The 22,926-nt window shown below is 44.2% G+C and overlaps 1 protein-coding gene across 4 annotated transcripts in view; it reads left to right on the top strand.

Moving 5' to 3' along the window:
* Positions 1-22,926, top strand: part of ZBTB16 (zinc finger and BTB domain containing 16) — a 173,598-nt gene that overhangs the window by 160 nt on the left and 150,512 nt on the right. The window contains exons 1-2 of one of the 4 annotated variants that reach the window (XM_030538390.1): positions 1,034-1,087; positions 2,672-3,987. In XM_030538390.1, the coding sequence (XP_030394250.1) occupies positions 2,744-3,987 (1,244 nt within the window). In that variant the 5' untranslated portion in view covers positions 1,034-1,087; positions 2,672-2,743. Of the gene's footprint in view, positions 1-1,033; positions 1,088-1,153; positions 1,332-2,671; positions 3,988-22,926 lie in introns of those variants that run through there. The other 3 variants (XM_030538389.1, XM_030538388.1, XM_030538387.1) reach the window with 3 other exon arrangements.

Genomic DNA, 22,926 nt, shown 5'->3' with positions numbered 1-22,926 from the left:
GGCTTGCAGGAACTTGCTGGGAGCTCTGGAGAGCAGGCGGCGCGGGGAGGGGGGGGTGTGTTTGCTCATGCATGGATGCACGGAGAGAGGGATGCAAGGAGATAAATTGTCTCGCCTGTCATTTCTGCACCTAGCCGGCTCTCCCTTGGGGAAATTGGGGGGTGATGGTCAACTGGACACTGAGGGAGCAGGGTGCTTGCAAGGGAAGAGGGAGGACTGGGGACGCTTTGGGTTGCGGGGGGAGCTGGCAGGAAGATGAGAAGCAATTGTTGTGATGTTCTGGCTCATATGTATTCTGAAGGGCTCGCAGGAGAAAAATGTGACTTCCCTCCTTATTTATTTGGTGCGTGGGGAGGTGGAGCCCTGTGATGATTTCAGAGCGAAAAGGCTCGTTTCAGGGCTGGGGAAGCGATTTGCCCCTTTTTTATTATTATTTTAGTTTTGCAAATAGCGTGTTGGAAAGGTTGGGATCGAGCCGGCACTTCGCTTTTCTGTCCCTTCAGCCTCGTTTGCTTGGAAAGATGCAATTTCAAACAGAAAATGTTTGGTGCCTGGTGTTGTAAGGAACACGCCTTTGTGCAGTCTAAAAATAAAAAATCCCCCCGGCTGGGTTCCTTCCAGCCTTTGCACCTGATGAATATTTGATGCCTTGTAAATACAGCGGGGTCTGTCTTTTAATTGTCCAGCTCAAAACTTCCTTCGCCGGGTGCAAATCTCTATCCCTGGCGGTCGCTGGGCAAGTTGGGAGCGAGCAGGGTAAAGAGCCGAGCCGGAGTGTTACACCCCACAATCGAGCTTGCTTTGCTCCCCGGCCCTACGTGACAGTTCCACGGACAGGCTCCGTCCATGGTGGTGTGGCTGCCTGTAATTCAGGCTGCTCTGCGTTTGATCTGGATTATATCTGGCCAAGTGCTGTTTAGCTGAGATAAATACCGCCCCCCCCCCCAGTTCGCCGAAGGTCCTGTGAGTGTGGAAGCAGCTTTTGCCAGAATTACAATATTTTGCATCCCATCTTTCAATGCTCCGCTTTCTTCCTCTGCGCAAGGAAGTTGGGGCTTGACCATTCAGCGCAGGCGGGGGGTTCGGGGTGAGGCTGGATTTCCAACGCTGTCGGGTTATTTTATTTATTTATTCGAGTCTGGTGGCTGAAGTTTGTTGCAAGCGACCGGAGCAGGGGCGGGGGGGACTGGTGATTATCTTGTGCGATAGAAGCTGTGATTTCCATTGGCTCCAAAGTGCGGAGCTGGGCTCTCGCCTCTGCCCAATAACTAAAACAGATGCGGCTGGTTTCCCCGGGATTTGTGTTGGTGGATGTGTGAGTGCCGGAGGGGGTAGGTGTTCTCTTGGGGTGCTTGCGGGGGGGGGGGGGCGAACACACGCTGCTGAAACTTGGTCTACGCAGCCCCAATGCGGAGCTGCTAAAGGATTTTAATAGTTCACTCATTAACCCTTCCACCTCGCCCCTGGAAGCTTTGTTCTCGGCGAGGTGCCTCTCCCCAGGGCTGTGGAAGGGCGGACAGCGGCGGCGCTGATGCTGAAGCCCCAGCCCTAGCTGCTTTCCCCGGGGCTTTCCCATCCTTTTCCCCGATCCAGCATGTTCCTGCCCTCGGCGAGGTGCGGGGGGCAGCTGGGGCCCCAGGCTCGGAGCCCCCCGAGGCTGGGTTTGGGGGCGGGAGCCGGGGCTTGGAGTCCTTCTTTGGAGGGTTTGGGGGTCTCGCCCGAAGGCTGAGCCCGGGGGTGTCTCCGGAGCTGGGTTGGGGGGGGTTAGACCCGGAGGAGGGGAGCCGAGTGGGGGGAGTGGCTCCAGGAGGGGGCCGATCTCAGGGGTACCTCGGGGTCCCCCTCGAGCAGCTCGCCCGTCCCTGCTCGCTGCCCGCAGCCCTGCGGTGGGCCCGGAGTCCAGGGGCGAAGCGGAGCGTCCGCCCAGCGGGACCCCTCCTGCTTCACGCCCCTTGGGGGGCCGGGCATCAAGCGTGCGGGGCAGAGGGCGAGTCCCCAGGGCACAGATCCCCCCATTTCCCGGGAGGCACGAGGGGGCAGCGGGGTGGGGCCCAGAGGAGCACAGATCCCCCCCGCCCCGTTCCTGGGGACACGAAGGGGCAGCGGGGTGGGCCCTTGTGTGGAGGGCGTGTGAGTGTATTTAGGGGAGAGGCCCTGAGGGTACCAGGTGTGGGCAGGACTCTCTGTGTTGGGGGGGCCTTAGGGGGTTGGGGCTGACAGGCAGTGGAGGTTGTAGCAGCCACAACAAGGTTTGCCGATTTAAGGAGGGTGACTGTGATTTCTTTGAGGGGCCGGGGAGATGCCTGGACACCCCCTTCTTCAGCTTCCAACAACAAGAGGTCCCCCCTATTTCCTCAGGTTTCATTGTCTCTATGCCATAAAGGTACCTGGAGGGTGACCCGGTTTATCAACCAGGCAAGCTTGCCTGTGCAAGGCCAAGGAGTGCTGCAGCTTGGAACCCAGCGACCCTCTCCATGTCCCCTCAGTGCCTTTCAGCCCTTGTAAAGGGAAGTTGGTTTATGATGTTTTTGGAGTTTTTACTGCCACAGTTTCCAGGCTCCAAAACTTAGTTGTAGAAACTTTGTAGGCAACTTGCTGCCAGAATCCTAAACTAAAACTTCTTTTCCCCCTTTATTCCCCCACTTCTCCCTTCTCTATTTTGTTTTCACAGACAACCGGCACCTAAAGCTAGTCCCGGATTGAGCAGAGAAAGACACCCTAATGACTAAATCTCAGGCGCACTATGGATTTGACTAAAATGGGTCTGATACAGCTCCAGAACCCCAGCCACCCCACGGGGCTCCTGCAGAAAGCCAACCAAATGCGCCTTGCAGGGACTCTGTGCGATGTGGTCATCATGGTGGACAATCAGGAGTTCCATGCTCACAGGACAGTGTTGGCTTGCACTAGTAAAATGTTTGAAATCCTGTTCCACCGCAACAGTCAGCATTATACCCTGGACTTTCTTTCACCAAAGACTTTTCAGCAGATACTGGAATACGCTTACACGGCCACCCTCCAGGCTAAAGTTGAAGACTTGGATGATCTTCTTTACGCAGCCGAGATCCTAGAAATAGAATATTTGGAAGAACAGTGTCTGAAGATCCTGGAGACCATTCAGGCTTCTGATGAGAATGATGCAGAAGTCAACATGACAGATGGTGGCAGTGAGGAGGAGGATAGAAAATCTAGGTACATCAAAAACCTATTCACCTCCAAGCATTCCAGTGAAGAGAGTAGTTATGCCAACATGGCCAGTCAGAGTTTAACGGGGGCGATGGTGGAACAGAGCCCATCTGTCTCGACTTCGTTTGGAGTCTCCGCGATGAGCCCCACGAAGGCTGCTGTGGATAGTTTGTTGACCATTGGGCAGTCGTTATTGCAAGGGTCTCTACAGCAGAACGCCTCCGAGGACTTGCACTCCACGAGCAGCCGCCACCCCAGTCTCTCCGAAGTAAAACCAGAAGTGATGCAAGTGGAGGAGGCGTCTAGCCATGAAAGCCCACAGACGGCAGAGTCCAGCACTTCTGGAGGGGACAAGTCCGATGACAAAAGCAAGGAAGGCCCTGGTACTCCCACGCGTAGCAGTGTTATCACAAGTGCCCGGGAACTTCATTATGCCTGGGATGAGAATCCAGAGCAGCCCCTCGAGTTGGGCCAAGGAGTGTCAGTCGGACCAGAGCACTCGATTTCTCAAAGTGAGAAACACCTGAGTATATATTCAGTGCTACCAAATCACAAAACTGACTCGATGCTCAGCATGCCATCCTCCATGACGTCAGCTCTTCACATGCAGCCAGCTCTTGCCGTGTCCAGGGACTTCAGCGCTTCCGGGGGGCTTCTGCCTCAAGGCTTTATTCAAAGGGAGCTGTTCAGTAAGCTGGGTGAATTGGCAGCTGGCATGAAAACTGAAAACCGAGCCATCGGTGAACAGTGCAGTGTTTGTGGGGCAGAACTACCAGACAACGAGACGGTGGAACAACACAGGTAAATCCTCTGCCCTCATTTAGTCTTGATGTGGCAGCACATCTTTCCTGACATTTGATGGTTCGTGTCACAATCAGCTTGTTTTGTATTTTTGTTTAGTTGAATTTAGTGCTGGCTGGTTTGACCCCAGTTAGAGGAAAATGAATTCCATCTGGGGTAATTCACTCCTGTGCGTAGGGCTCTCATGAGGCCTATGCATCACTCTTCAGTTCCTGCTCAAGACATCAAGAAGTGGGACCTTAGTGGTGCATAGGCCTCTTGCTGGCCCTTTGCACATGTGTGAATTTACTGCATTCTCAACTGGGTAAAGCATTAACAAGTTGCAAACTAAATGGGGGGGGGGATGTCTGGGGAGAGGATTATTATGGAGACCTTTGTCTGTGGAGAACTACTCTGAGCCACACCAACTTACTTAGCCAATACAATGGTCACTTATGGTCACTACCTGGCCAGATTTGAGCCCACAACCCAAATATCAAAGAATCTGTATCTTCTTGCCTGTTTCATAAGATGTGCACTTCCTTCTTTGGGTTGAAAAGAGAATAGCACTCAGCTCAGGCAATAGTCTGTCCTTTTCTTGCTCCATGTCCTAACATGCATTCAGATGCCAGGGCTAGGTATGTGCTGTAATTGTGGGGCTTTTTTTATTTTTATTTTTTTTTTAACATTGGGTTGAGGCATGTTGGATTCTCACATCGTGCTCCAGGGACTCTGGGAGTTTTCTCTCTGCCTTCTGGATTGATATAGAGTGTAAAATTAACAATCTCATGATGCTATTCCCCATTGAGTAACTGCGTATGAAATACTTACCTCCTTGCTTCTCAAACAAGTGTCAGATGATAACTTTGGTGTCATAGTGATCAGAGTTTGAACCAAGAGAATGTCCAGAGTAACTATACTGTCAGTGCCAAGTATCGGCGGGTAGCCATGTTAATCTGTATCCACAAAAACAACAAGGAGTCTGGTTGCACCTTAAAGACCAACAGATTTATTTAGGCATAAGCTTTCGTGGGTATCTGAATAAATGGTTTTTACCCATGAAAGCTTATGCCTAAATAAATCTGTTGGTCTTTAAGGTGCCACTGGACTCCGTGGGTTGGTTGGTTTTTTTTACATTGTCAGTAGCATTTCTCTAGGTTTACACCGACTGTAAAGGAGATCAGAATATAGCCTTTAATGGGTCTGTTGGAGCCGATCATGCAGGCTGATCTGCACAGACAGAAGGACCCCTGTACTTGCACAGTCCTTTGTTGGCTGGTAGGGCTCGTTGTGGGTGTAAGGTCTGCGGATGAGCATCAGCTTGTGGGGTCAGGGCTCTGATTTCCTGTCCTAAGCTGTAAGAGCAGGAACCCTAACTTGTTCCTGCATTTGGATGTGCTAGTATCACAGGAATAGGAACTGAATGAACAGCCTTGTGAAGGGCTGCTCGATCCTCCTGCAGATATTTGTATATTTCTACTGACATGTCAGCATTTCTGTGTGTGTGGGTGTGTGAGCGCCATGTTGCAGCCCCTCTGTTCTGTGGGGGTGACAAAAGTACATGACAATCTGATCTCCTGTTAGTAGAATTCAAATCATGGATGACGCTAGAATTCCTAGGAGCCTCTCTGAAGTATTCAGATTGAGCATCCTCCAGTATTTGAACAAACCAACACGTTTAATTAGTTTTAATGTACATAACATGCACACGAGGCTCTGGCTGTCTGTTTCCTCACCTGTGTGTGTTGTAGAAAAAACACTCTGCTCTGAACTCTTGTTGTGCCATCCATAAATGATTGAGGATTATCTTTAGCTCATGAAGAGCCTCAGAACATCAATTGCCTGTTCAACTTGTTACATTTTAAATACAGCCTGGCAGCCTTAACTCTGGGATTTCCACCCTCACATGGGCTTGTCCGACTCTTGAGATGGCATCTTAGTGTAGTTTGTGACTGTGTGCACATTGTTATGCCAGCTCTATTTAAATAAATAGGTGATAGTTGCATGCCAGCAATCCCCATTGGCAAAACAGATTTCTTTTTTATTTACTCTGATGGTATGTAAAAAGCAACTTCCTGCACTGTCATTCTAGAACATGGATAAAATCCTTGAGAGTTTGTGTGTGTGTGGTTTTTTTTTTTTAATACATATTGGGCCAGGGCCTGAGCTGGTGTAAATTGGAGCTAGAGCTATACTGACTTACACCACTTGAGGATCTGGGCTGATGTGCTTACTATAAAGTGATGCAGACTAAATGTCATTGAAAAGCAGCTGCCGTTCATGGCTGGTGAGAATTTGAACATGGCTATCTGCCATGTTCTTAAATGTCTTCCTTTCTCCTTTCTAAAGTACAAAGAATAACAATTGATGCTCCTGCACATACCACAGAAACTATTTTAGAAACTCTCTCTGAGAGGTCAGCTTGGCAGAGATTAATTTGAGAACTTCAATGCTGAATCTGCTCTAGAGTTTCCATTGTTGATCAATAATCTTCCATCGTTGCTGAGTCTCATTGAGAGGTTAGAACCTCCCTAATTCACACCCATGATTAGGAGACTCATTGTGAATGACTAAATGTTTTGAATGAGAGGACAAACATTTTAAGCCAAGTTTCTGCATCATAAGATGTACTTGTTTCGGTAGCTGCAATTGTAATTTTCATTTAAATGATTTGATACTTATAATGTGCTTCAATATTTTTTATACTGTAATAAGGTCATACTTCTGACCTATTCACAAATTTTGCACTAGTTTAAGTGTATTTTTTTAAACAGATTGAGTTTAACCAATGCCAAACCCTGCGTGGATACTTTTAACTTGATTCAAACTTGGTTTGTGTGTCTTTAGCTTGTCAGCGAATTTACCAATGCAGGCTGAATCCATGTAAGTCAACTTTTAAACTAATAAGAACGGCCACACTGGGTCAGACCTATGGTCCATTTAGCCCAGTATCTTGTCTTCCAACAGTGGCCAGATGGTTCAGAGGGAATAAACGGAACCAGGCAATTGAGGGATCCATCCCTTGTCTTCCAGTCTTCTAGCTTTTCTGGCAATTGGAGTCTTAGGGATACACAGAGCTTGGGGTTGCATCCCTGACCATCTTGGCTAATAGCCATTGATGGGCCTGTGCTCCATGAATTTATCTAATTGTTTTTTGAACCCAGTTACACTTTTGACCTTCGGTTGCATAAAGAAGGACTTGGCTTTGTTTGTTTTTAAACCTGCAGCCTATTCATTTCATTGGGTGATGCCTACTTCTTGTGTTATGTGAAGGGTCTGTATCACTTCCCTCTTCACTTTCTCCACACCATTAATGATTTTATAGACCTCCATCTTATCCCCCTTCAGTTGTCTCTTTTCTAGGATGACCAATCTGAGCCTTGATAAGAATGTTTAGAATGTCTTGGCCATGCTGAAGTTGCTGCAGTGTGGTTGTTTAGTTGCCAAGCTGCTTTGCAGCAGCTGTACATTTTTTATGTTTTAAACTTGAAGTGAACATTGTGAGGTACCAGCAGGTTCATTTTTAGCCCAGATGTAAGCTACAACTAAATGTCAATGGCTTCTTTTATTTCTTCCCACCCTTTCTGCAGATTGGGTATACAGAACCTCAGCTCAAACAGAGAGAGGTCGTCTGCACTGACTTGGTTAGTGAATATTTCCATTTGCCCATGCTGTGTTTGTGAACCAAGACTGATGGTCTTTAAGGCGGTGAAGGAAGCAATTGAATATGCAAGGCTGGGACAATTACATTTTGAAACAAAAACTTCTGTGTGGGTAGAACTATTTTTTTTTTTTGAAGGATGCAGATGCCTACAGTAGACCATAGTTGTGTCAAAACCACAGTAGAAGTGCCACTGGCTTACCATAGTATTATCAAGAACATATCAAGGAATCAATAGGTCCCCACAATCTATAGTGTTCAGCTGAAATAGATTTTTTTTTTCCTCTCAATTATGTGTTTCCTACAACTTTTCGTTAGTATAAGGATGTACAAGTGGATAAAGCAGGCAATAAATATAATTCCTTTTGGCTAGTCACTATGTATCTGTACTATGACAGTGTTTTGAGGCCCCAGCCTAGATCCAAGCATCTAATAAGGGATGGTCCTCATGCTTAGGAGCTTACAGTCTAAACATGTCAGAGAGAGAGTGGGAGAAAGGAAATATTGTTAGTTCCACTTTTACCAAAGGGAAACGGAGGCACTGACATTGTGACTTGTCTGAGGTCATACAGAGAGTCAGACATACTTTGAGATCCAGGATATCTGGATTTAATTCCTATCTAGTGGTATAGTGACACAACCATCTTTCCTTTCTTGGCAGAGTTGTCATCTGATGATGCCATTTTATAATACAATTTATTAATAAAGAACAGTTAATTATGTCCTTTTGGAAGCAGAATCATCACAATGATCTGTTCGAGATTTGGAGTCCCAGCTGAATTTTTTGTCTAGAACATCTAGGCTGTTTTAAAATCCGTATTTTCTTTACTGAGCCTTATGATTCTGACTAATTGTGTATTGAGTTTGCAACTTTATTCTTTTTTTAAATAAAAGATTTCCTTCTAGGTCCAGTGAAGTTCAAACTTAATCTAATGTTGGTATTGATTGCAGCTTCTAATTGCAGGAAAAAAGCTATATTTCAATAACCTTTTTGTATTGGAAAAATCACTCCTGAACTTTGAAAATTGCTATTATACTAGATTGAACTTCAGATTTTCTATCATGAAGTCAAAATATTTAAAAGTGCTGATACTTATGGTGATTTTTAATTTTATTTAAAATTGGATTTCTTTAAACAGTGGAACAAAATACAGGTGCAAGATAAGATCCATAAACGTAATTACTTGTAAGGTATTCTCTTCCACCCATCCTATGTTGTTGTTGGATTGTTTTCTCTCTCTGTGTCCACAGTTTTGCAAACCCTTACACCCATCAGTAGTTGCATTGGGTTCAATGGGACTACTCTGATGTAAATATTTAGAGGGTCAGGGCTTATTTATTTGGTGCCCAAAGAAACAGCTCCTTGAGATCTTGAGAGCTACTTTAATATATAATTTGGCTGTATTTTATGCGCAGCATTGTGTAACGTGGAGATCCTTGGATGCAAGGCAGTTCTCTTTAACAAGCAAGGATTGAATGGCAATCCGTGCCATATTTTACACCAACTATATAAATTAATGGTTCCATGACTGGGACAGAGTTACTTAGTGGTTGGGACAAACCGCTGCAGAGTCTGGATTCATGAGTTCTATTCCCCACGTAAAATGCTTAAATCCAAATTTTCAAAATTATTCACTGGTTTTGGATACCTGTCTTGAGGCACTTAAGGCCTGATGTCCCTTCAAATCACTTACTGAATAGCAATTGCTGTTTAATGCCAGTGGTACCATGAGTGAGAGTGGGAATTCGCCAGGGCAATTGACTGGTCACCTCCTCTGTGATCTGTGTCCAGTTGTAGCGTGGAATCACAAATCCATTCTGACGTCCCAGAATACAGTGCACAACCTATTTCTTTTTATATGCATGCTCCCTTTGCCAAAGCTCATTTTGGGGTGCAGTTTCAACAGATGCTGTGAATTTTGGGGAAGTCCTTTGGAGTGAAGCGACCTTAGTGTACATTTTTATAGAAGTTTTGGGATATCACACACACAAATAGTCAGTGAATCCGTATTTCTAACAATACACAGTAGCTCAACTTACCTTTTGTACAACTCATTGATTTCTGCAGTCATGGCTGGGATAGACTCACTCCAATGTGTTTAATGATGAAATAGATTGGAAGCTCTTTGGGGCAGGGACTGTCTGTTCTGTGTTTGTACTGCACCCAGCACCATGAGACGCTGGTCTATCACGGGGTTCCTGGGTGCCACCACAGTACAATAATTAATAATACTCTAAAATGCTTTTGTAAGGGGGAAAAATCACAACACTGGCTACAAATGTACATACATTTTCTAATGCCTGGCAATTTTAATGCCTCTAAACTTGTTGGTTTTTTTTTTCTGACTATGGAGCTGCAACAGTAAGAGTGTAGCGTCTCTTAAGCAGCCGGATAGGGAAGTATAGCTGCTTTTTTGGCTCGCTCTTTGCCAGGCTCACCTCCATTTATCTTTTGAGTGGATTAGCTGACTATTGTAATATTAATGCCATTAGATCCACTGGCACCGTGCAACATGTCACAGCGAGAAACAGATGTAGTATACCATTTAAGTAATAAATGTGATAAATCAGATCCCAAGTGCTTTGTGAAATGTTATTAGTGTTAATTTGGTAGCATGATACAGTAGTTGTGGTTTTCTTCTGTGTGTAATTTTTTTTATTTTAAGCAGTCAGCAATTCGTGTTGGTAAACTCTGCAGCAATCTGAATCAAAACAATTCCCCTTCCTCTCCTCCCCCCTGCCCCCGAAACTCGGACACTGATTATTTCCAGAGTTTGAAAGACAACTTAGCAGGCTCTTGTTCCTTGCTGATGGACCTTATTAGTGGCACCTGGCATCATAACATGTTAATAGAAACCAGCATTCTCCTACTGCGTGGTCAGTGACAAGTAGCTCTGTCAGTTTGAGCTTGCCATGCGAGGAAGTTCTTATTAGCTTTATGGGTAAGAGAACTTGCCCCGTTCAGGAAATGAATGTTGCAGTTAAGGTCCACAGCTCTGACCCTGATCATGTAACCTGTGAGCGCCAGCGGAGACCCCGCTCAGGATGCTTGGGATTTCAAGCTTTCTCTGGCTCTTGTCATATGTAAAGAGGGAATACATTGTGGTATGTTGCAGCCTTGAACTTTTGATTTATTCAGTGTGTGTGTGGGGAGAGACTTAACCATTTCCATACAGAGAACATAGCGTGAAGAGGGAAGAGTTCTTTTTAAGTGTACTATTTTGTTCAATCAATCAGGCATCGCTTTCTGCTTTCTTTAGTGGTGTGGGAGATGGATGCCTCTTGAAAGCAGAAATATAAAATTCATCTTGCCGGGAACAGCAATATTTCCCCAATTCCTGGTAGGGGGGTTTTGTAGTTTTCCCAGAGAGATGCCATTGTTCTTTCCTTGCAAAATTAAATCCCTTTGTAGTTTAAGATACAGATATGCTTGGGTGTGTGTGTGTGAGACTATAACCTATGTAATGCTGCCAGCAAAGTAGTCAATTTTTTCTCAACAAAAAAGTTCTTAGACTAATTAGTCTCTAAATTGTACTGTTACAATAAAGTGTCTCAGTAGAGTAAATACAAATATTTTGATTGGAAAAATAATTTTTGGTGGTGGGTTTTGTTTTTTTTGCTATGCTCTTACTAATTTCTTTTACCTTGTTTAAGCCAAAATCTGAAGGTACAACAAAGATGACTCCACATTAATGGATGAGGATGTTAATGGAGACAGCCCTTTCACCTTTCCAAAATTGTTTGCTTGCTTGCTCACTCATGATCCCTGTCAGTTGCTTCATCTGGGCAATCCCTGTGTCTGTGCAGAGCTCTGCTGACTTTAGAGTCTGAGCCCTGAGTTTTAAACCAAATATCATTCAGTTAGGAAGGCATTTGGTTTTCCAAAGTGTTCTTGTTTCATTGCCTTTAGGAAAAGGTCAGTAAGATTTACTGCATATTTATAGCTCTTAACTTGAACAGTAAACTAATATTTGGTGAAAGACAACTCATTGATTGTATGGGAAAATGGGCTGCAGAGATTGTGTGGTATTTTGTGGATGATATCATAAATGTATTTTTCCTCCTCACTTGGAAATGTGGCAGAATGCCCTAGAATAACTTCGGAAACCTTAAACTTTTGACTATATGAGCAACCTTATCTGCGTGTGTTTTGATACACACTCCATTAGTTACACTGTTGACTGTGTGTGTATAAATGTGTTCCTTGTATATAATAAAGTGATCTGTATTTTCCTTTTAGTTCATAATTAGCAACAATTTCACTCCTACTCTTCTCCCCCCCCCCCCTTGACAGCTTCAAGAGAGACTTTAAATGAGTAATTACTAAATATTTCCCGGCAGCCAAACACGGGGCCATGGCATCTCCTGTTGCAAAAGTGAAAAATATTTCTGTTTTGCAGTTAATTTTAGTGGCAGGCAGATCATGTTAACTGGATGTAATTGCTTCCAGATATGGCAGAGGGTTTTGTGTGTTAGGATGAAGGGTCTGGTAAGTGCTCACTTCCTGTGTAAATTAGCCTATTCCATTCATTCTTTCATTCTGGGTAGTCCTGGATTGTGTCATGCTTCTTACAATTTTTTCTCCTGGTCTGGTGTGAGGCAGCTAAGTGCTTTATGGTAGGTTTAATTCTTCGTTTGGCATTGGTCACTCCCTCACCTTAGCATACAAGTCACCGTCAAAAGATCTAAGGTTGGCTTTGAATGCCTGTCCCAACTCCTCCAACATTTCTTTCTCTTCTAATAAAGCACAAAAGGCCCTACTAGTGTGTGTGCACATTGATTGTAAGACTGAACAACTTGTCTTTCAGTCGTCACTGCAGTAGTTTGAAGCTATATAGGGTCTTTTAAAAAAAATCCTCATAATCAGACAAACTTACATTTTTAAAACAATGCAAATATTTCTCCTGCACAGCAGCTACAAAGCTAGAAATTAGAATACTAGGGAAAGCTAGAGTATATTATCTGAAGCTTTTCCTCACTAACCTGTTCTCCAGGGCCTTGCGGGCACTTTATTTAAAAAAAAAAATCTTTAAAATGCTTTCCAGGTAGGTTTCGCATAATTCAAATAAACCACGCAGCCGAGTAATAGGGAACTTGCACACAAGAGTGCTGACAAAACACTGCAGTTTTATTTTAGCAGAGAACTACTATTTTTGTTACTGAGTTTGAATAAATACAGACAAAATTGTTGACACTGCATGGTATTTTTTTTATAGGTGACGAAAACGTTTTTAGAGAGAAAACAATCCAACCTAGGTCTTTTAACTAAGGCAATCATTTAGGATCCAGTGATTCCTTTTTAACTGTCTGAGTTTAGTTAGATGATTAAATACAAAACAAAGACTTGTTTTCTTGTCAGAAATGTATTTGTTTTTATTTATGAAAAGGCTAACAGTTGTAAAATAATAAACTCAGACAACAAGTAAAATAGTTTTACAACTAACTGAAACAACAAATATAAAGAGGGATGTGTGTCTAATATATAAACACACACAGGAGGAAACTAAGTATGTTATATGGGTAAAAATACCAATGATCACTACAGGGATAGGATACTTCTATACAAATGTTCAATACTTTTGAACTTCTACATTTACCTTCGTATATGAAGCAGTTTCAGTTCAATAGTGGAGTCTGTTCTTTTATGCTAAGAATAATTATGGAACATTCAACATCTTTATCCAGACTGGATAGTAGTTCTCTCTCTTAGGGCATTTTTAGGTACCCATTATCATGGTATCTGAGGACTGGCTAGGAATCAAGTAGTATGGGCTTCAGTACAACTATTTACGTGAGCAGGGTTGTAGACTCAAGCTCACTGTCTTGTCTTTTGGGTCCAGCCTTTGTATTGTGGATGGAGTGTAGTGTAATCCATGTCATTTTCAATGTAGTGTTAACTGATTTTTTTAAAGCTATTCAACCATAATTTGTCCCACTATTTTAGCTGAGTTTTTATTGCCACTTTTAATGTAGTTGGGTTTTGGCACATTTGGTGTGTGAAATTTATACTTCTGAAAAATATTTCTGTTTAAAACAAGTGATAAAGTGCAAGTTTGGGCTAAATGTATCTATTGAGGGTAAATATAAGATGCATTGCATTCATACCTATGTTAGCATAAGAGATTTGCTGTTTGTCTGTATATATCAGTTCAACTGATAACCCTGTGGTCTGTTTATCAAGTAATCTGTTCCTCGTATATAGCTAAACACCAGTTTCTCCAACATACAAAGATAAACTGCTGGAGAAGAGGCGGAGGCAGGCGGGGAGGATAAGCTATTTAAGGGTGATACAAAGATGTACAAAGCACCTGATGGCAGAAAGCAGGTACCTCGTTAAACAACGGTTGTATTCAAAAAACAATTAAAGTATTTTTTTTCCTGCCAACCCTTGTATTAACTTCCACAGTTGCCAAAGTTTTATGTTGGCCTTTTTGTCGGTATTGATAAGAAAGGAGTGGTGAGGTAGAAAGGTTTGTTTGTGTTTTGTGTATTTTTTGGGGTGGCTTGCATGTAATTGTCTTCAATAAAAAAAAATTTACAGCTATAAATATCTCTATATAGGACTTCATAAAACACAAAGGTATGATCAGCAGAGCTCCTGCTTGTTTGACCTATAGGGAGTCAGAAATTTAACGAGTGTGGGGCAGGGGGAAAAGCACCAATCTGTTTCCATTACTTGCCCAGTAAGGTCTGAAACAGAACAAAGAAAGTGCTAAAGTTAGGTACCAGAGTTCCTATAGGAATGGGCCCTTGATATCTGTGCCCTCATGTTTGCACACCTTTTGAGAGTGCTATTTAAAGAACAATAGTATCTCCCTGAGCGTTTATTTTACTATGAAGTAAATGTGAAATGCCACAAAGTCCGCTCCTTGAGACAAGCTGGAGACAGCAAATAGCAGTACAGGTGTGTGTGTGTGTGTGTGTAAGTAACATTATAGACACTGCATTAGCTGGCAACCTGTGTAATGTGGGTGAAAAGGCTTCTGTGCTCCGAGTTCTAGGGCTGTAGGGCAACTTGCACAACTTTTTTCTTTTATGCTAAACTCCGTTGCAGAGAGGTCTATACGAACGATATGTGTCTCTTGCATCCAGGTTCTAGGGTTCTGTCAGGCATAGTTACCTTAAAAATTTGCTAGGCACAAAATGAAAATATGCAGTTCTGGCCCAACTGAAATGATGGGAATTTTGCCATTGACTTCAGTAGGGCCAGGATTTTACCCTCTAGGTTTTAAAATAACTGCACAAAGATATCTGGGTTACACTCTTAAAGGTGTATGAGAACTCATACACAAACTTCACGCTCTCAAATGTACATTTTGTAATTGGATTAGTATCCTTTGAATTTTAATTCCAAGTTCTGTACTTTGTTCCCAGAACCACTCCTATTGTTGCAAGAAGTTTTTATTATGCTTATGCCGACAAGTATCACCAGAGCTTTTGGGCACCTGTATTTGCAATGGTCCATATTCTGCACACTGTTCCCTCTTTCCTCCTCTCTTTTCTAATATGGTTTACTATAAATAATGCATGGTGAGGAGTGTTAAGGAGGAAGCATGAGTCATTCTCCTTGAAATCATTGATATAAATAAAAGCAAAGTGCTTACTATGTGTTTTTTTATATGGTATTTAAGGCCAGGTTTTGCTAATTTGGGAGCAGCTGAGCCAAGCCTGTGAACTATAAGTATCAGAGAAATTAGATTTAACCACAGCACAAATTTATGCTTTTTTCATAAGTCGCTCTTCTTGGAAGTGCATGCACCAAGTTTTCAGGCTGACAATTCAGTCTGCAGATCTCTTAACTACATGTGTGTGTTCTCCTCATTTTACAGGGCTAAGTTTTCTGGTTGGTTTCTTTGAGCACCCCATTCTAGATTAAGTCCCGAGTGCTGGGAAGTGTGGCCCCTGGGAATCCAGAGTTGTTACCCATAACCATCCTCTTCCTGAAAACTGCAGAGCGAAAGCAAAGGTGCTGAGCATCAGGTTTTTATTGCTGCTGGGCTCTAACACTCGTATCTAGAAGAGATCTAGTTTCTAGTCAACCAAACCAATACACAAGTGTTATGAGTGCTAGAATTTCCTCTGGTCAGGCATGAAAATGTTTGTGCATGTTGAGTGCCACCCTAAATTAGACACTCCAGCTACCTCAGAAAGCCACCTGGGTTGCAAAATGTGGGCCAGAGTGCTCACTTGGGTTGCTGGCGAACTGGTGCCTGTTGTTGCCAAAAAACTCCTGAGCAGTAACACTACTTGACAGAGGGGGTTACTGTCAGTGCCTTCACTGTCATCCTGAGTAGAAGGATGGTCTTGAGATTAAGATACTGAATTAGGGCTCCTGAGAGCTGTGTTCAGTTCCCAGCTGTGCGATCAGTTCCTTGTGCGACCTTGGGCATGTCACTTGATTGCTCTGTGCCTCCATTTCCCATCTGTTGAAGGGGAATAATATACTTCCTTTCTCGACCTTGTCTATTTAGCCTGGAAGGTGGCTGGGCAGGGGACTCTTGCTATTTATTCATACAGCACCTAGCACAATGGCATCCTGATCTCTGCAGGACTCCTTTGTGCTTCCATCACATTTATTTTTAATAACTGCTGAAGCAGCAGCTGCTTGGGCTCACACATGAATGGCAATGTGTGAAAGGGACAGGGGAGTGAGACCTGATGAGCCTCTGGTGTGGTTGAAGATCTCATGCTGCAAACCACTGTCCATATTCCCCTCCCTTGGACCAGATCCAACTCTGTTTTTCAGCTCTCTGTACTAGATCAGTTGAAATATCTGCTATCCATGGCAAAGGAAGAGACTCACACTGGCTAGTGTGATTTTTATCTTTTCTTTCTCTCTTTAAAAAAAAAAAAAAAAGAGTTCCTGAATTGTTTAAATTCAGGTTAGCTGCCGGGGACTTGCTTGAGCTGCAGGAGTCTGCTGCTAAGCGGGGTTAGGTAGCTAACACCAGTGACGGATATCTTATCTATTGCTGGGTAGGGGCTGTGGTTGTAGTGTGCTACGCAACACATACAAACTGCCTTTGCGTAGGAGAGATAAGGCAGAGGCGTTGTGTAATATCGGTTCATTGTCTATTTGCCAGTCCTCCTTCCCCAGCTCTCTTGTAACTGCTAACCTCAACAAAGGAACCAGCCCCTCTGCACTTGCCTAGAAAACTATTTTGAAATGCATTTCCATGGCCCTCCGTCGCTCTGCGTCTACACGCTTGCGGCTGGCTGTAGGAAACAATGATAACATCACACATCATGGGCATTAGCGTGGATCCTTTTTTTAAAAAGAAATCATTTTACACTCTGGCTCTATGTGTGTGTATATATAAGTTTTGTCAGTGCTGACCAATGACGCTTGACAGTTGCATAAAACTCTTTTGGCTTCAGTCAGACTGAAGCAGCATTGCTGAGTCCAGAGATGAGGAGGGAGGTTACTGGCTCTGTGGATTCTAGGCAAAGGAGGAGGGGGAAATGTCACGAAGGTTTGAAGTCGTTTGTTTTGAAGGCTGTAGAACTTGAACCGTTTTTTAAAAATCTTTGCCCGTTTTTTTCCATATTTTTATTGAAACAGTTTTGATTTTTTTTCTTAAATGAGGGGCAAAAATGAAAAATTTCAATGGTGCTGACAACTCTGTGGAAAAATGCTTTGAAAAAAGGCCAGTTTTTGGGTGCTGGGTGGAAATCGCAGCTCAGAAAAATTCAGTCAGCGCCACTCAGTGTTTTTTAAAAACAAAAAAAAACCCAACTTTGCTTTGAAATCAGGGTTGACCAAAGAATGGGCAATGGGTCTAAACGCAGTCAGACACTACTTCATTGGGAATGCCGGCCCATGTGGAATTTGATTGTTTTCTCCATTACAGTGGTGTAACTCCACTGAAATCATCGGCATGCAATAAAATGGATTGAATAGTTTTCATCAAAACTTTAATCCCTCCCATGGAAAAAGACTTTTTTTCACTAAAATGAAAATTTTCACTTTGTAAAAATCTCCCAGTTTTTTCAGAGAAAAGGTAAAGTATTTTCACAGTTTAAATAAAAACAATTTTTAGTTTTGGTTTCCCACCTTTCTCTTTTTTTCTCTGCTTCCCCCCCCCTCCCAAACAAAAAACCCGAGGTGGAGCAGGGGAGAGGTTGGGAAAATGAAAGTAAAAGGAAATATTTGTTTTTGTATTGTCAAAAAACTCTTCTAAAGTGGTGGGGGTTTTGTTGTCTTGTTTAAGTGTTTTGCAGAAAACTATTTGTGTCTTTCAATAACTCTAGTCTTAAACTGGTGTAATGAAGGGGAGAATTGGGCCATTCACGTGTTGGCATGCCATGACCGATAAGCCTGAGTTGAACTCACAACAACTCTCTATTTAAAGATGCAGGAGGCTGCAGTCTGGCCACAATTTGTGTGTGGCTTGCACTCTTGATTGCCAGCGCAGCTATTAGCTAGACAAAATTTGGGGGCTGTTGCTTGAAGTGCTTGGTATACAAAGCAGAGTGTGATCTCCCTGCACCCCCTCTGTCTCCCACCCCTTTCTGTTTTTGCTTAGGTGCATGTTAGCTGAGAGGAGTCATGGGTCTGTGTGGTCAGACTGGGATTCCCATAGTAATGCTGTTGAGACATACTCAAGTCTTCCTGCATGGGCTCCTCTATTTACTCTAGCTCTCGGGAGAGTTTGGAATGGGGGTTTCTGATTTAAAGCATTCAGAGGCAGTTGCTTCTATTGATTTTTAGCTTATCTGACCCTTTAGCTAGCGGCTGCTCCTTTCTGTGTCTAACCAGATGTAACTTAAAGCAACCAAGAAATGTATATCATCCTTTTCTTGAATTAATTAGGGCTGGTAAATGCATTATTTAAAGTGGTAAAAGCCGCTGCAGCCTCCTCAGAAACTAATGCAGGGGTGGGTTGGTGTGTGCATCACAGTTCACAGGTATTGTGGGGCAGGCATGGTGTGTGTGGTGGTGGTGGGGAATGGCGTATGAGGAACTGAGAACTAACCAAGTAAAGTGATACCCATATGGCCTGAAAAGCCACTGAGCATCGGTGGGGAGGGACAGGTGCTCTTATCATTGATGTGGTCCCATAAATGGCCGTGGAGAATGCTATGGAAAGTCGTTGGCTCTGAAGCGCTTTCTGTCTAATGCAGGCAGGTCTGATCAGAAGCCAGTGGTTGAGATGTGAGACGTTGCTGAGACTGGTAGTGTTGAAAGCTTCGTCAGAGAAGGGACACTTGTAAAGGTGAAGGGAGAGGGGTGGAATTTGGGGGAAGTCCACTGAGGGGCTGTCCCCGTCAAGTAAAAGTATGACACCAGGAATCAGGACCTCCTGGGGGGGGCAAGTGGGGCAATTTGCCCTGGGGGCCCCGGAAAACTCTGGTGGGGCCTGGACTCCCGGAGCTTTTTCTGCTCTGGGTCTTTGGTGGCAATTCAGCGGCGGGGGTCCTTCCACTCTGGGACCCACCACCAAAGTGTCCCAAAGACCCGCAGCGGGGTGTCCTTCCGCCCGGGGACCCGCCGCTGAAGTGCCGGGTCTTTGGCGGCAATTCGGCAGGGGTCCCCCGTTGCTGAAAACCTCAGGCCCCCTGAATCCTCTGGGTGGCCCTGCCAGGAATGGGGGAAGATGGCAAAGGGGACCGTTAGATGAGAGGGTTTAGAGGTGCATGGGAGCTGGGGAGGTGAGAGAAGGGGTGTTGTGTGCTAACGTAGGTTTGTGTCTTTGTATGTAGGCATCTTATCTCAGGGACTGACTCCCAAAACTCTTGTTGGCTTCAGTGAGAGTTTGGACTCTGGCTAGGAATACCAGACGCAGTTGACAAGCTCATCTTTTGCGCCTCATTTTAATTGCTGTCCTAGCCGGCTCATGGGCGCAAAAGGAGCTTGCCGGCAGCCATGGTACACTAGAATACAAATGCCCAGAATCAGACCCTCCTCCTTTCTTTTATGCTGCCATGGCGCTTTCGTTAGGATGCACTAAAAAAATTAACTCCTGGTCTGTAGGCATTGGTGAACAAAAGCCATCTAGGTGCAGGGACCTGCATCCCAGTGTAGCTGAGCAGAATCTTCTTCCAACTTTGGGCGGGAAGCAGCCTTTTAATTAGAAGGAGCCTCGAGTGAGTGATGTGCTTCCTAATAGTGATATGTTTGTGCAGAGGGCTCATAAAACAGCACACCCAATTTCTTGTTGTGCAGTCACAGCTATTAATGTATCAGATCCCTTATTTACTTGCTTTGTCACAACCATCAGGTAAAGCAGGCCAAGGACAAGAAGCAAATTGTCTCCCTCCCACTCTCATTCCATTTGATTGGCTAGCCTGGAAATGGAACTGATGAACTCCAATAAGCAGCCTTGAGCCAGAGCAAGTAGAGGAATTTGCCCTTCCCCCCGCACCTCCCCCAACAAACATTTATAAGCAGACTACCCACGTGGTCAGGGCTGAGTGTCCTGAGCTTGGCACTGGCTTTTTGGGCGTGTGTGTGTGTGTTGTAACAGCTAATTTTGACCTCCATGCCAGATTGTGTACATGCAAATCTTGTGTGGTGATGGTTCTCCCACCGCCTCTTTATTGCAAAGCCATCTGTCTAGTTAGTGGTGGAAATCAGAAAAAGATAAAAACTGACTCTCTTGTAAAACAGACCTTTGGGTTACAGATGGTTAAGGAAAGTGGACCAGTTCCTCAACTGCTGTAAGCCACCGTAGCCAATGGAGTGATGCTGTTTTACACGAGCTGAGGGTCTGGCCTAGTGTATGTAAAGCTTGAGGTCCTGTCTGCTCCTGGCCAGTTAAAGACCCCTATACTAGAGCAATGCTCCTGATAATATAGGAGTTAATTCAGGCGTCAGGTTTATTTTGCTTCCCTAGAATCCACCTGCGGTTTCAACTGGATCCAGTGTTGTTCATTCTCTGTCTTAAGCTGGGGGCTGTTTAAACAGCTGCCACATTCCATCACAGAGGTGGCTGCACTTCCAAAGCAGGTGAAGCTATTCCCGAGCATGTGCTGATATGCGCTGCAAAGTGCATAAAGATCTTTCCAGGTGGAAGGCATTACAGCAGTGTACTAACATTAAGAGCCAGAATTCTGCTGGGTATACGCTTCCTTCCAGTAGCAATTGTAGCAGACCTGTACCTCACTTCCTGTGGCCAGAGAGCCTTGAAAGAAGTATGCTGCTGCTCGCCGCAGAGATGATTCACACTGCGGATGGCGGGCCTAATAGTGAGGCCGTGGGCCTTGATGTCAAGCATTTTGGGGACACCCAGCGGATCTGCCACAGTGAGAAACTGTAGCATGAAATGCTGACGTCCCGTAAGGTCAAACCAATGCCGAGTGAGTGAGCGTGAAGAGGTAATTGTGGACTCTGGGCTGGTGCCGTTTTGTCAGGAACAAGGTGAGGCCACCGAGGAGAAGACTGAGATGCTAAAATGTAACAAGAGCCAGAATATGAGTCTCGCCTGCCTAGCTGTAAATGTTATTTAGTTTATGTTGTCATGGACCAACTCCTGTGGTGCTGGGCACTGCACAAGTACCGAACAAGACATGCCCTGCCCCAAAGCACATAGTCTCTGTGAAGTTCTGAGTGCAGGCTGCAATTCTCTCCTTGCACTGCAGCTGATCAGTGGCTCCCATGCCAGCCGGCTGACATGCTGCTTGCTCGTCTCTGAATGTCTAGTGATGGGGATTTTGAGGCACTAGATCAATGTAAATGTGGCTCCAGTATCTATTACTTAGTCTGTCTGCAACAGTGCCCTGCCATGTGCAGCAATGGTGATCCTTCCTCCTCCTAGTAAAGGTTGAGAACACATCCCTCAGTGCAGCTGCCTGGTCTCCTTACCCCGTGGACCGGAACCCCCAAGAACTGGCTCAGAGGGCCTCATGCAGACTTAAGTGCCAGAGAGAGTTCTGCCCTTGGCCCAGAAAGTAGGGGAGAGTGTCCCATCCAGTTTGATTTACCTTTGTTTTGGCTCTTCCTAACACTGTTTGAAAACTGAGGGTAGGTCTACACTGGAGCTGGACAGTGTAATTTCCAGATTGAGGAGTCCTACCTGTGAGAGCTGTGATCAAGGTAGCATGCTAAAAAGAGAGGGGTGGCCATGGCGGAAGGAGGAGCTAGTTGTCCTGAGAACAGTCCTTTCCAAGACCATAGATGCATATTCTGGCCATGGCTATAGCTCTATTTTTAGTGTGCTTTGTGAAAATATCTTCTTTACGTCTTCAATTCCAGAGTAGACATACCCTGGGGATGCAGGTGGATGGGAGCGAGAACAGTGCAGGAAATACTAGTTGTCATTGTAAATCCAAATTTACTGGCTAGACTGTATTGGGAAGGGCCATGTTTAATCTGCCACATCAGCTACCAAATAAGATACAAATTCTTTCCAATTCTCAGTATATTCGACTTTTTGGTGCGTAGAGTCCACCTAATGAAAATGCTAAGAACCTCTTCATGGGCAACTGATTGCATGTGAAGTAAACACTGTAACTGGCACAAAATGTTGTAAACCCACAAGTATTCATCTGTACAAAGAGTTTGAAAAAGTTGCGTTTTTTTAAAAAGTAGTTTTAAATCCCAGATATTATTTTTACCTGCAACCCTCTCTTCCCAAATTTCAACTTGTTCTCACACTCCCCTGAGCTGTTCATTGCACAGGTAGGGATTGGTGTGTTCACAAGTCTGGGAGGGCTGGGAACAAGTGTCTAGTACTTTTATTTTTCTATGGATAATTGGCTCATTGTTTTTTAGGCTGTGACTAGCAACCCTTCACCTTGTAAATAAATTTGCCTTTGGAACACAATTCAATCAAAACCCAAGAAATATCTTCTTTTTTAAAATAAAGATCTTTCTCTAAGAATAGAAGGGAAACAAATGGTGTTGAAATTTGTCCTACAGGGTCTTCATTTAATTGAGAACTAGTTACTACATCCAAAGGTATGAAGCCCCTCTAAGCAGGGCAGGGGCTGATGATGGAAAGGTCTCATCAGACCTGTGCTCGATTGGCACAAACTGAGCAGCTGTAATGTAAGTAGTGGTGGCTTCTGTGTGGGTTATGTATTTAGTTTTTTGTCCAGGGTTTCAAGCTGTGGAAACTGTTACCCACAGCTTCTTGTGCAGAACCTTCTTTCAAAAGGTGCATTTGGCTGTGGCAGTTCATACCAGGACAGTATTCTGTTTCTTAGAATCAGTGTGTTTTTTTCCTTTAAAGGTGGCAGTAGAGGAGTGTTTATTCTTAACCAAGTGTGTGTCTCCCTGCTAATTACCTTCAGTTTGAAAGGTCTTCATGTGGAACAATAAAACCTTATCCTATCAGTCTAGTAAATGTTAAGGATCT

Source organism: Gopherus evgoodei, chromosome 19 (genome assembly GCF_007399415.2).
Source record: "Gopherus evgoodei ecotype Sinaloan lineage chromosome 19, rGopEvg1_v1.p, whole genome shotgun sequence".
In the NCBI taxonomy this organism is placed as follows: domain Eukaryota; kingdom Metazoa; phylum Chordata; order Testudines; family Testudinidae; genus Gopherus; species Gopherus evgoodei.
The sequence above is the reverse complement of the archived record's forward strand: the minus strand, read 5'-3'. Positions and strand labels throughout refer to the sequence as shown.